The following is a 13,269-nucleotide window of genomic DNA, read 5'->3' on the forward strand; positions in this document are numbered from 1 at the left end:
AAATCATTTGTCAAAGATGGAAGTTAGCTTCTGAGCTTTTAAGCCCAGAAGTCACATTCCCAAATAACCACATAATCTCTTATAGGCTATAGCTGAATTATTTTTATTTTTTATTTTTCTGTTTGATTACTTTGTTTTGATATTTTTTTTTTATCATTTGACCCGGCATTTGATATATTTGCACAAATATGAGATTCAGATATCACTTTGATACTTGTTCTCCGACCCCTGTTAATTACACTTTATTTGATATTTACATATTCTATTTTTGATAATATAAATTTATTTGGTATTGTTTTTCCGAGTAGTAATGATTTTATGCGTACAAATTAATTAAATTATAAAATATAATATTATAATAATGACTGATATTAGATTATGCGACTTATTTTGTTAAAAAGGATAAAGAAAATGTGTTTCATAAATTAAAATAATTTTTTATGCACAACGAATTATGAGTTTAAAATTTTTTCAAGACATAACCAAATCATCTTATCTTTTTTAAAAATATATATTTTTTAAGTTTTAGAGGAAATTAATAATTATTGCATATTTCACATATTAAATGACTGATTCATCACTTGATTAATAATAACTCACAAATGAATCATCAAATTAATATAAAAAATCAATTACAATTATTTTACTAAGAGATCATTGGAATACTAAATCTTGACTTGCTATCTATATATTTAGAGTTAGTATATATTTAGAGTTAGGAGTTTGTTTAGAAATGGAGATGCTCTTGGCCAGAAAAAAATATACGGGTTTTCTAGTGTGGGTTTACGCTAACAACCATGTTTTAATTAGTTGGTATATTTTAATTGCTCTCATCCCATTAACAATGATACCCCTGCAAATACCAAAATCTCCATCAATCAAAATCTCCCAAATATATAAAAAGTACACTATCCGTCGCTTCTTTTTTTTTTACAGTTTTTTTTCACTTCACTGCTCGACACGCATTGTAAATCTCTTATAAAATATAGTTCAGTAACCTATTTTTGAGATTTTTTTATGTATAAAAATTCAAATATCAAATTTTTATTCAAAAGAAAAAAATTTAAAATATAAATTACGAAATTATGTTTTCTAGGAGTATTAAAATACGTGTCAACCTCCCGTCCCCGAGATACACTCCATAGGGACAGAGGGTAGTTAGTGCAGAATGACCCAAAAATTTAACAACGCTTTTAACAGTCGTGCTGCTTTTAACAGTTTGTTTGGACTAACAAAAGAGTGTACACTGCTGTTATTTGTCTTCGTCTCGGACTGCAGTTGCAAGTTTCACAGTTGCATCCACCTCAACTATTTATCAAAAAATGACCTTCCCAAAAATTCTTCAGGTGTGCATCAACTTCCAGACATTACCATGTTAGTTTTGGGTTAATCTTTTTTGCCAGATTAAGTAGTTGAATAACAAGTTAACAACTAGTATAAGACAGCTTTCTACTGTTCTACCATGCCTGCTCAGCTGGTTTGTACTATCCTTATATTGACTTGAACAAGTATTCTAATTGATTATGCATGCACAAAACAAGATTGTAGATTAAAAATACTTCTTTGTTATGGATAAGAAACCGACTTGGAAATATTGCAACAGATCCCAAACAAAGTCTTTTCTTTTCTAGTATCCACATTTTGCAAAAACTGATTGTTTCCATGTATGCAATTAGTACCAATGACTGACAACTAAAGCAGCTAAAAAACAAAGGCGAAGGAAAATGCAAGATATCATTACAGATAAGGTGCCTCATCAAAGAAATTTATGTTAACTTTCAGAGAAGCTCGAGGAAAACGCAGCACTTCGTTCACCATTTTCATGGCTTCGCCATATTCATAATCAGGTGAAATGCTAATCACCTCAAGTACCGGAGATCGACCAAGCACAAATCTGACAAATTCCTTGTCATTTTGGGTTGAAATGTGTGCCAGCTTTACTGTTTTAAGATGTTTAAATGTGAAATCGGCAGGACATTTCCTCTCCCAAATGTCAAAATCTGCATTTTTATAATGACCAGGATCGTCTTCACCAGAATACTGTGTAAGTAAAAGGGAGACATGATAAGTGATCAGAGGCTAATTGAACAATGAAAAGAAAGACCAGAGTATATAATACAACAGGTGACTTACATATATATAATGTTCTTCAAGATCAGGGGACTGCAAATTTAAGTGATACAGCACATCATTTATCCCTCGTCATCATTATTGTAATATAATGTTAAAAAAATTTAAAGAGTACGTATTATCCATAAATTAATTAAAAAGTACAATACAAATATACTTCAGTCTTATGAAGTAAGACATGTATCAATCATAAAACAACATATAATTTAACATAACAGCACATGTGACTTACTGAGATTTGAAGTTCTTTTAGATTTGGGGACTGCAAAAGCAGGTGAAGAACATACAACACTTTATCCAAGTCTTTAAAATCCATTTTTCTAATTTCAATGGACTCTAGATAATCATATGTAAATGGAACCTTCCTGAGGATATCACCTCTCCAAACCTGAGCAAAAGGGACTTTAGAAAACGAGAGTACAAACAGATAGCATGAATTGTAGATTCAAATAGAAAGATAGAGAAAATGGAAAACAATAACACCTTTTCCCCATCTATTAAGTTTAAAAAAGCGAAGTGACAATAAGTTAGCACTTTACCACTGGACAGAAGTCTATGCTGATAGCAGCCACAAGAGGGGTATGCTCAAGATATAAGTCTTTAAAATTTCCAGCCACAGTAAGATGCTTCAAATTTGGGGCACGAATGGTCAAAGCTAGCTTATCCATAATATTAATGAATTTAAACTTTTCAAGAAGAGGGCAACCTGAAATAAATTTTTCAATAACCTCAAGACCAATCGTAACACCATCTAGCTCAAGGTACTTTAAACATGGATATCCTTGAAATCCAAAAGGAGGCTTGACTGTAAATGCAGAAAGCGTCAACCTGGTCAGTTTTCGGAAAGTAAATATACTACGTGGTATGGATAACCTTGGGTTATCCCACTCCCATTCCTTTCCATAAACATCAAGAACCACCTCTTTTATATCTGTCCTTGATATGACACGTAGCCATTGATCAATGTCGGTAGACTTTTTCAAGTACGATGTAGAAAGTTTGAACTTTTGAATAGGGGCGTTATGAAGCATAAGAAATCTCATGATAAAGTCTACGAATTCTTTCTCGGCAACTTTTTTGTCATCGCAAAGACTCAAACATTTTTCATCAAATACAAGTTCTGTCATGGTTGTCCATTGATACCTCCACTTGCTAGACAAAACACTGGTTCTTACAGCATCCTTTATAGGCAGTTTTGTCAGAATAATATCAATAATGCTTTGAGGCAGATCACTGATCATATCCATACTTGAGAATTTAGCCAATTTACTCATTTCGGGTCCTTAAGAAGCCTGAAATTACGACTTAAAAATCATTTCCATAATCAACCAATTTTAGAACTAATGCAGTAGATATAGGTCTCAAATCTACCTAATTCAGCATCTAACCCTACATATTATCAGTGAAATTTCACAACATATAGGTCTCAAATCTACCTAATTCGGTATATAACCCTACATAAACATTAGCATAATTTACTAATTTGATCAATCACATTACAACACAAACAGTAAATTCGATTTATAATACTCTAAGATTTATTACTAGACTAGATAATAAAAGTTGTACAATAATATTTCGACATCGATCTTCACTTCCGTATTATAAAATCCTATTAATTGATGGCAGGGGGAACATACCTGGACTCGAAGTAATGAATCTTGGCATGCGGTGGAAGAGCCACGGAGAAAGGGCAGATAAACCCTACTGCATTCTTTTTGACGACGAGATAAACCCAACCGTTGAGAGGAAACGAGACGTCAATAGTATAATATTGTGACCGTTTGGCTCTTCTTTGTTGGAGAAGTATATAGAAAAGTTTTTTTTTTTTTTTTTGAGATTATCTTTTCTTTTGTCTAAATAATAAATATAAAATATATTTTTATTTTTTTGACAAAATAATTTTTTTTTATTATTTGTGAAGATATGTATTTATGAAAAATAAGTATCCAAACGTGTTCAATGTTTTTTTATCATAGAGTTATTGTGTTTTTATTAAATTTTACTTTTAATTACTTTATTTTTGATATTTTTATCATTTGACCCGAGGCAAGTTGGAGTATATTTGCACACATGTCATTTGAAACTTGGTCTGCGAGAAATTTTTATGAATTTGTGGTAATATAAGGTTCAATTTGTATTGTTTTTCATATAACAATAATATTTTGTGAAAAGATTCAAAAATATGTTTAATAATCTAAAAACAACCATTCAAAATGGATTCTTAGGTCATTTTGTATTTTCCAAAAAAAACCTATTTACCACTTTGGTCTGGTGTATGAATAACTCCTCAGCTTAGCTGGTGGTGGTTCTTTCCTAGTGCGTTAGATAACTCCAGTTAAATTACAAAAGCTAGCGTATAAACTTCCAAGTGCCAAAGCATGTACAATTATTTAATCACAACAGGAAAAAACAAGCAACTCCCTTGCTCACAAATGAGAAAAGAACCATGACAGAGTAAATTAGGAAACATTTTCATCAAAGCCCCTTACAAAGTACTTGTACTTTAAAATCTAAACAAAGCAGCTGTGGTCCAGGAACATAGTGCGGAAGGAAAAGTATGGGATACATATATGATGTCTAGTCGAAGAAAACGATATCAACTTCTGGAGAAGCTCGTCGAAAATGGAGCACTTGGTTCACCATTCCCAGCTTTCCAATGCAATCTTCCTCTAGTGAAATGCTAATCATCTGAAGCACCGGGGAACGTCCAAGCACAAATTTGATAAATTCTATGTCATATTCATTGGACACGTCCCACATCTTTACAGACTTAAGGTTTCTGAACTTGAAATCTGCAAGGCCTTCTTCGTCCCATACATCCAAATCAGCAGCATTGCCTTGAGGATATCCAATTGGCACAGCCTGTGATAACAAAATTCACTATAATCAGAGGCTTGTACCAACTTCTAATATAGTCAGGAGAGACATGTAATAAAATATGAAGAGAGAGTAAGAGAGCATAGGACAATGTCAATCACAGATGGACAACAAAAAATTTGACAGAGAAACTTAATCAAAATCAAAATCAAGATAATAGTCGCTATTATACAGTCTTAAATTTTCTGCCCTTGGTGATTTGCTTCATTTCACATCTACAAGTTCTGCCTATAATTCACAATCCAGTACTGCCTACACATTTATTTTCATGAATCGCTCAATGAAAGAAAAATCAGTGAAATGTACGTGGAGACCGGACTTATCACTTATACAGTGTACTAGCTAGATGCTCAAGCAAGAGATTTAGTGAATTACACAGACTGTTTACTAGAAAGGGATACAATAAGAAGGCTGATAAAATGATAAAAAACAATAAAGACTATGTATCATATATGATAATGAGTAAGTAAATAGATAACAGTATGGAACTTACACTAATTTGAAGTTTTTCCAGATTGGGGGCATGCAAAATCAAGTGATGGAAAAGCGATGCTTCATTCATTTCTTGAAAGTTTACGCCCATAGCTTTGATAAACTTTAGATCATTATATGTAGTAGGAAGTTTCATAAATACATCACCTTCCCAAGCCTGAGCAGAAGGAACAACAAAAGAGAGTGGGTGTATGAAAAGTGTGAGTGATATGGAGAACAATAATAGCTTTTATATATCTTTTTAAATTTATAAAGTTGAGTGGAAATATTTAGCCTTTTACCTGTGAAATGAAGTTTACACTTACAACAACAAGAAGTGGAGTATGCTCCAGATATACATCTCTAAAGGTCCCGGCCATAGTAAGATGCTTCAGATTTGGGGCATTGACAGTCAAAGCTAGTTGGTCATCATTATAATCAATTTCAAAACTCTCAAGAAAAGGGGAACCTGAAATAAGGTTTTCAATAACCTCGAGAGTAACCGTGCAAAGATCTAGGGAAAGGTGCTTCAAACATGGAAACCCTCGGCAGTTTGGAGGTGGTTGCACAACCAACCCACAAAGTGTCAATCTAGTTAATTGCTGACAAGAAAATATAGCTGTGTGTACCAACTGGCGTTCGCCTGGTGCCGGAGGACCTAACACTTCAATATCCACTCGAAGATCCAACTCTTTTATACCTCTCCTTGATAGGAACAATAAGCATTGATCTATACCAGGAGAATTGCCCATGGGCGGAATACATAATTTGAACTTGTGAATATGGCCGTCATGAAGCAAAAGACAGGGCATCATACAGTTTACAAGTTTATCCAGAGTATAAGGTCGATTCACGCATTTACTATTAAATACCAGTTCTGTCATGTTTGTCCATTGATACCTCCACCTTGAAGACAATATGCTAGTTCTTACAGCATCCCTTATTGGCAGTTTAGTCAGGATGTCTCCGATGAGGCTTTGAGGCAGATCACTAATTATGTCCCTATTCTCTGAGAATCCCCACCTTCTCATTGCCTAATTAAGCGTATGAAACGAAATCATTCGAATAACATAACCAATATCACGTATAAAATACAGTGATTTAACTAAAAACTTACTAAGCTTTTGGGAGAGATGGTTATTGAAGTATAAGTTACTAGTCCTCAAACAAAACTAAAACAAAACTAAAGGAGAAAGAGATTAAGGAACTACCATAGACCAGATGCGATCTTTGTAGGCGCTGATAAGATAATTTCTAGGGAAATCAATGCATGCTTGATGTGTTGGATTTTTAGAATTTGTGATTGAAAGTATATGTTATGTGAGAAATGCTAAGTACATGAAAAAAGAGTTACAGTCTGCCGAACGAGCATGCGGGTGAACCCGAGTCCTTACAAAACTAATGACGTCCAAGTCATCAATGTCTTGCCGGTCCATGCTTATCTTTATTTTTTTTTTTAATTTATGTATTATATTTTTTTTGTATGTTTTTTATAATTCTCTTTATATTGATTTTATTACTTAGTGTAAAAACTAGATACACACATATGTAAAGATAAAGACTCGAAACATTTATTATAATAATATTTAGATAACTTTAAATGATATCTAATATATTTTATAATATTTTAATATATAATTGGTCATAAAATAATTAATATTTTTGTGTGCTATTTCGCGTGAAACAATTTAATAAATCGATAATAAAAAGAATTGCTCTTTTTTAAAAATTTATTTTTCGAGTTCAAACACTAATTATCAAATAATAATATTAGTGGATTCACGTAGTTACACATGTAATATAACCTAATTTTCATAAATTTTTAACTTTCAAAATGGACCCATGTGTATTCAGTAGACATGAAATCTTAAACTAATATTATTATTCTTATAAAAATATGTTAATAAATTTGGAGTACTTTTTTTTTGAATAAATAAATTTGGAGTACTTATACCAAAATTCGTATGATTAGACAATATTTAAAAATGAGTATATAGGGATTTATATATATATATATCTATTTCAGAAAATATCATTTTAATATTTTCTCTTTTTTATTTTTAAACCTGTTTTAGTTACATATTTTTAGCAACTTTTACACTAAATACTTTCATGAAAGCTGTTGCCAATTCAGAAAAGTATTTTATTTATGAAATTTATATTACTGTTTCTAAATTAAAATACGAAGGAAAGGAACTCGTGATAAAGATAAAACAAAACGGAGGCAAATGACCCAAATCAACGAACGATACACAACTTCTAACCTCTTTCTTTTTCCTTTTTTTTTTTTTGGCTAATTAGTTAATTCTAACCTCAAACTTGTTTTTCTAAAACCCTGCAAAACCCTGAGGTGACATTCAAGAAAATCAAGAAGCTTCAAATAAATGGAAGTTTCAGCTCTACAAAACCCATTTCATGACACTCCCTTTTAAGCTACTTGCACCTCTCCTCTCTAAGCCTTTCTCACTTTCTCCTCATTCACCCAGATTTTTCAGCTCTACAGTATCCAAGAATTTAATTGAAAAAATCACAGCTGCATTTCACCAAGAAAACCCCAAAATCTTGGACCCTTTTTTGAGCTCTAAACTTCAAGAAAATCATGTGGGGTCTATTATTTTTAATCTCCGGTCAAAACCCATGTCAGCAATTAGGTTCTTTGAGTGGTCTGAATATGTTCTAGGGTTTGATCATAATCTTGATTCTTTTTGCGGGATTTTGCATTTGTTGCTTTCTAATCGATTGTTTGATCCTGCTAGACAGGTGTTTGATAAAATGGCTGTAAATTTTGGAAATGTTGATTGTTTCGAAGCTTTTTACGGAGGTTTGCAGGTTTATAATTCTAATCCTAATACTGTTTATAGTTTCTTGATTGATAATTATTGTCGAATTAAGATGGTTGATACGTCGGTTGAGATTTTCTATCGAATGTCTGCATTGGGTATTTCAGTATCACCGTATGCCTTGTGTTCAATGTTGAGTTGTTTGGTAGACTGTAAGGGGATGGATGTTATATTGAGTGTTTGTGGAGCTGCAAGTGATGGATTAAGAGGAAAACATAATGAACGTATGAATTTGTATGGTTTTGTGATGGGTGGTTTCTTTAAGAAAGGAGATGTTGAAATGGGTCTACATTTTCATAGAGGGATGATTGAAAGGGGTTTTTCACCTGATATTATTACCTGCAATAAGATTATGAAAGGTCTTTGTAATAATAAGAGTATAGAGGTTGCATGTAAATATTTTTCCTCCATAGTAGAGGAAGGTCCTAATCCGAGTTTGATTACTTTCACCACATTGATTAATGCACTCTGTAAAGATATAAGACTGGAAGAGGCATTTAGGATTTATAATTTCATGATTGTAATGGGTATTACTCCTGATGTGTTCATCTATAGTATTTTAATAGATGGACTTTTCAGAGTTGGGAAATATGAAGAGGCGCATACATTACTGTTAGCTGCATTAAAACGAGGCATCAAACTGGATCTGGTGCTCTTTAGTTCCATTATGGACGCGTACATGAAAATGGGGAATGTTGAAAAGGGAATCGATGTATATAATAATATGTTGGAAGAAGGTATTAGACCAAACATTGTTACCTACGGGATTGTCGTAAACGGGTTATGTCGAAGTGGTAGACTTTTTGAGGCTCTGGGTGTCTTTGGCCATATTATGAAATGTGGTATTGAGCCATCCCTGATAATTTATAGTAGTCTTATTGACGGCATCTGTCAGTTCGGAAACTTAAGAGAAATTATTGGTTTGTACAGCGATATGGTAAAGAATGGACCTACACCTGATGCTTTTATTTATAGTACAGTTATCAATGGTTTTAGCAAGCAAGATAGGGTAAGTGATGCAATGAGCTTTTTCTACCAGGCTCTGAAGATGGGGGTAAGGCCTAATATTTATACATTTAATTCTTTAATTGATGGTCTCTGTAGATCTAAGAGAATTCATGATGCTGTAAAAGTTTACCGCCTGATTGGAAATTATGATTTTCATCCAGATGTAGTTACTCACACTGTGCTCATTAAAGGAATATTTGAGGAAGGAAAAGCACTTGAAGCATTAAGCTTTTCTTTCCAAGTGCTAAAGAGGGGCTTCTCTCTCGATGTTGTAACATATTGCACCCTTATTAATGGATTTTGCAAACAAAAGAATCTAACTGCTGGGTTACGGGTGTTTGAGTTGATGCTCGAGTATAATGTAAAACCTGATATTGCCATATTTAATATTGTATTGAAAATGCTTCTTAAAGAAAATTGTTTGCAAAGAGCAGAGGAGCTATTCAGGCAGGTGTGTGATAGTGGTCCTGAGCTTGATATTGTGACCTACAACACAATGATCTGTGGATACTGCTCTTACAACTTGTTGGGGAAGGGCATTCAACTGTATGAAGAGCTTAAGCGTAACCACATCAGACCAAATGCTGTGACTTATACCATTCTAATTGATGCATATTGTAAAGATGGTAATATGGAAGATGCAGCATCATTATTCTCCACCATGCTTGACAAAGGTTTAGAACCTAATGTCTTTACATACAGTTGTTTGATTGATGGTCATTTTAAATTCCATGATATGAGGAATGCCCTTGATCTTCATGATGAGATGTTGGGTAATAATATCTCTCCCAACATTGTGAGCTACAGCATTCTGATAGATGGTCTATGCAAAAGGGGATTGATGGAGGAAGCATTGCATGTTTTTTATCGTGCCCAGGAGATGCATTTACTGCCTGACATAATAACATATGGAATTTTGATGCATGGATTTTGCAAAGCTGGAAAATTTTCAGATGCCATGACTTTTTATAGCCAAATGTTGGGAGATGGAATTGTTCCTGATAGGTTCATACAAGGTATACTAGCTGAGTATCAGCTGCAAGTAAGTCAGGATGAAGATATTTGTACTTCTCCAGATACCGTGCGGAAGCCTCGGCTATAATTGATCAATATAGGTTTCTAACGATGAAATGTTATCATGGTGAATGGAATTTCCACTTTGTAGATTATTGTAAGAGTGTGTACCCTATGGCCTAATGTTCATTATCTTCAGAGTCATATATGTACCCATTTGTACATTGAGTGTAATTATTCTTTTGTAAACAGTCTTTGTACCAGATCGTATAAAAAAACCTTTTAAACATATTGGACCAACTTGCAAATGAATTCATCTTTTGTCTAGTTCTTTAGACCATTGTGTAATCACTCTTCTAGATAGATTATTCTTATCTTTGCAGTCACATTTAGGACTAACTGATTCAGTTCAACCTCACATTCTAATTATGGTTTACTTGGGTTTGTTATGGCTCAATTGAAATTTTAAATTAATAGTGAGCTGTTCTCTGTCACATCCATGACTGCTGCTATATAGTACATAGTAATTGAATTTTCATTCTTGTTCAGCTATGTATGATAGTTTTGTGTTATGTTTATAGTTTCCCTATTGTAACACTGAAGAGATATAATGTGCAACTTAGCATCATAACATGGCAGCAGTTTTTTTATATGTACGTGGTAAGTGATATTCCTGATCATTCTAGAAGTTAATTCTTTGTTTTACGTTTTCTTGCTGTAACTATGGTTTCTCTATCTGATTATTTCCAGCTAAAGCTACAAACTCAATGAAAGGGAAGTCCTTAAGTGGTGCATATTTTGAGATTTATTCATGTGCATCTACATATATATAAATATAAACGTTTGGTGACCTCTATAAGGTGATACAGTGTGTCTATAGTCCAGAAGCAGTTATTCCATTATGGTGGATACACCTTTTTTTTTATTACTCTTATATCTCTAAATGTAGATCTATTACGATTCACTTTTATTCTAACTGAACAGGTGAATATTAAGTATGTGGTGTATACTATGACGGTTTAGAAAAATTTATGTTCACAAGTTATTTTTTGGTTGAAGAATTCCTGGAGAAAAGCCTTTATGACCTCTGGCGGTGTTGAAATTCTGAGATTAAGCTATAAATGAATATCCAGAAGAGTTTAAGCATGATTGGAGAAGAAAGTAGTTGCAAGCGATCAGGTATGGAATTGTAGATGTAGTCATGCTAATCATTTTTTCCTTTCTGAAGTTAATGTCAGTGGTTCTGCAAGAAGGATACAACACATTTTTAGTGTATATAATAATGTGTTTGAGGTTCATAGAGGTGCCAGCCCCACCCTTATGATTATTTTGCAATATTAAATATTTATGTTTCAGTATTTTTTTGCCATCACGAAAATGCAAACCCTTGTACTATAATTCTAAGCCTGCAAGGGTCCTTTAGATGCCTGCAAAGATTTTTCTTCTTTTCTATGGATGAAATATTGCATAAGAATTGGAATTTTTATGTATTTTCATGGTATAATGCTAATTTTAGAGAGACGGCTCTGAAGTTCATTATTCAATCAGGCCAGAGCAGGTCAATGATTTGTTTTTTCCATACATTACTGTATTTGTCGAACTGTGGTTACACGTTATGAGATGTCCCTCTCAGTTTTTTCCCTGACCTTGGGTTTTGGATGTGCAGACTATTCATAAGAACTTCTTCAACTTATTATAGTTTTTACCAGTCCTGGTTTGACCTTTTTCTGAACTAAAAAAAGAAGAAATGAAACTGGGTTGTAGGGCATAAAATTTACGTGATACTAGTTGATATATGATTTTAGTAAAAGCAGGATTATATATGTTGTAGCTCATGTCAGCTCTTTTGGGGTGTGACTAAAACTGTTACCAAGACCCGAAACGCCAATTTAGTGTGCTGTTATAGGTTTGTTGAAGGTGCCCTTTGGTTCAATTTGCAAATGGTTGAAGGATTTGTAGGATCTGAAGATCACCAATGATTTGCTCATGAATTGAGATAAGATAAATGATTGATGCTGTTAAAATGTAAGTGAGTCAGGGTTTAGCTCATCTTGTCTTTTCTTATTAATAACATTCCCATGAATTCTTGTGGGGGAGGGTTTGAAGTTGAGGGTGCTATGTAATTGCTGTATAACTATAACAGTGTTAGAATAATAGCCTGATGAGTTTTAAAACTGTGCCTGAGCAGATATTAATATATTATTATTATTTTATTTATATTTCTTAATAAATAAGTAGACATATTGATCATACTTTATGCAATTTTTAAAAATATATTAGTTACTGGCCGGTGGATCTTCTGCTGTTAGTTGGGAATAATTCTCTGCTTAATGAGACAGCAGGAAACTTCTATTTGTCAAGTCTTTGAGGTTAGGAAGGGAACAAAAGCCAACTCTACATTATAATAAGTTAATTTAATTAAAAAAATGATTAGTAGAGATATATCACTGTTGCTACAAGAGCCGGCACAACCATGTAGGGTGGAAATGTTAAACAGATCTGGCCCCAAGATGGGGATCTTCTGGTCTTTAGTATTTGATATTATCAACTTGTGCAGTTGACCTAGATGCTTTCATATTCCCAGTATTTTGGTCTGGCGAAACACTAAGATCCTTCTTTTTATAACATTATAAAATCTAGCGGTTAATATTGGTGCACTAGGTGAATTATACCGTGAAATGGAGGGAAAATTTTCGTTATAGTATGCTTTCTTTCTTGGTTAGTTTATTATGGTGGTTTACTAATATGAAGCTCAAGTATTTTATTTAGTTAACCTTTTCCCTGAATATTATTGCCTTGACAAATTAGTTCTAAAAATCTACCCAGACATTAAATTGCATATGCTTTATAATCAGTGAAGCAACTTTTTTCAAACTATCCCCTGGCCTTCAGACAAATGGCTAGTCAAAGGTATGAACATGTAGAT

General features: G+C 33.2%; 3 protein-coding genes across 3 annotated transcripts; 1 reads left to right on the forward strand and 2 right to left on the reverse strand.

Moving 5' to 3' along the window:
* Positions 1-1,602: 1,602 nt before the first annotated feature.
* Positions 1,603-3,911, reverse strand: LOC108206775 (F-box/FBD/LRR-repeat protein At1g13570-like). The gene is made up of 5 exons (XM_017377178.2): positions 3,771-3,911; positions 2,670-3,422; positions 2,363-2,518; positions 2,134-2,163; positions 1,603-2,040 (listed from the first exon to the last, which is right to left on the reverse strand). Exons 2-5 carry the CDS (start codon positions 3,402-3,404, stop codon positions 1,738-1,740), a joined length of 1,224 nt encoding a protein of 407 aa, XP_017232667.1. The 5' UTR covers positions 3,405-3,422; positions 3,771-3,911; the 3' UTR covers positions 1,603-1,737.
* A 669-nt stretch (positions 3,912-4,580) lies between these two features.
* Positions 4,581-6,823, reverse strand: LOC108208420 (F-box/FBD/LRR-repeat protein At1g13570). Its single transcript, XM_017378953.2, has 4 exons — positions 6,693-6,823; positions 5,784-6,515; positions 5,504-5,659; positions 4,581-4,995 (listed from the first exon to the last, which is right to left on the reverse strand). Exons 1-4 carry the CDS (start codon positions 6,693-6,695, stop codon positions 4,711-4,713), a joined length of 1,176 nt encoding a protein of 391 aa, XP_017234442.1. The 5' UTR covers positions 6,696-6,823; the 3' UTR covers positions 4,581-4,710.
* A 908-nt stretch (positions 6,824-7,731) lies between these two features.
* On the forward strand, positions 7,732-10,678 carry LOC108206880 (putative pentatricopeptide repeat-containing protein At1g31840). The gene has a single exon (XM_017377309.2). The coding sequence runs from the start codon at positions 7,897-7,899 to the stop codon at positions 10,429-10,431; it is 2,535 nt and encodes an 844-aa protein (XP_017232798.1). The 5' UTR covers positions 7,732-7,896; the 3' UTR covers positions 10,432-10,678.
* The last annotated feature ends 2,591 nt before the right edge of the window (positions 10,679-13,269 follow it).

The sequence above is a fragment of the Daucus carota genome, chromosome 2, assembly GCF_001625215.2.
Source record: "Daucus carota subsp. sativus chromosome 2, DH1 v3.0, whole genome shotgun sequence".
Taxonomy (NCBI): Eukaryota; Viridiplantae; Streptophyta; class Magnoliopsida; order Apiales; family Apiaceae; genus Daucus; species Daucus carota.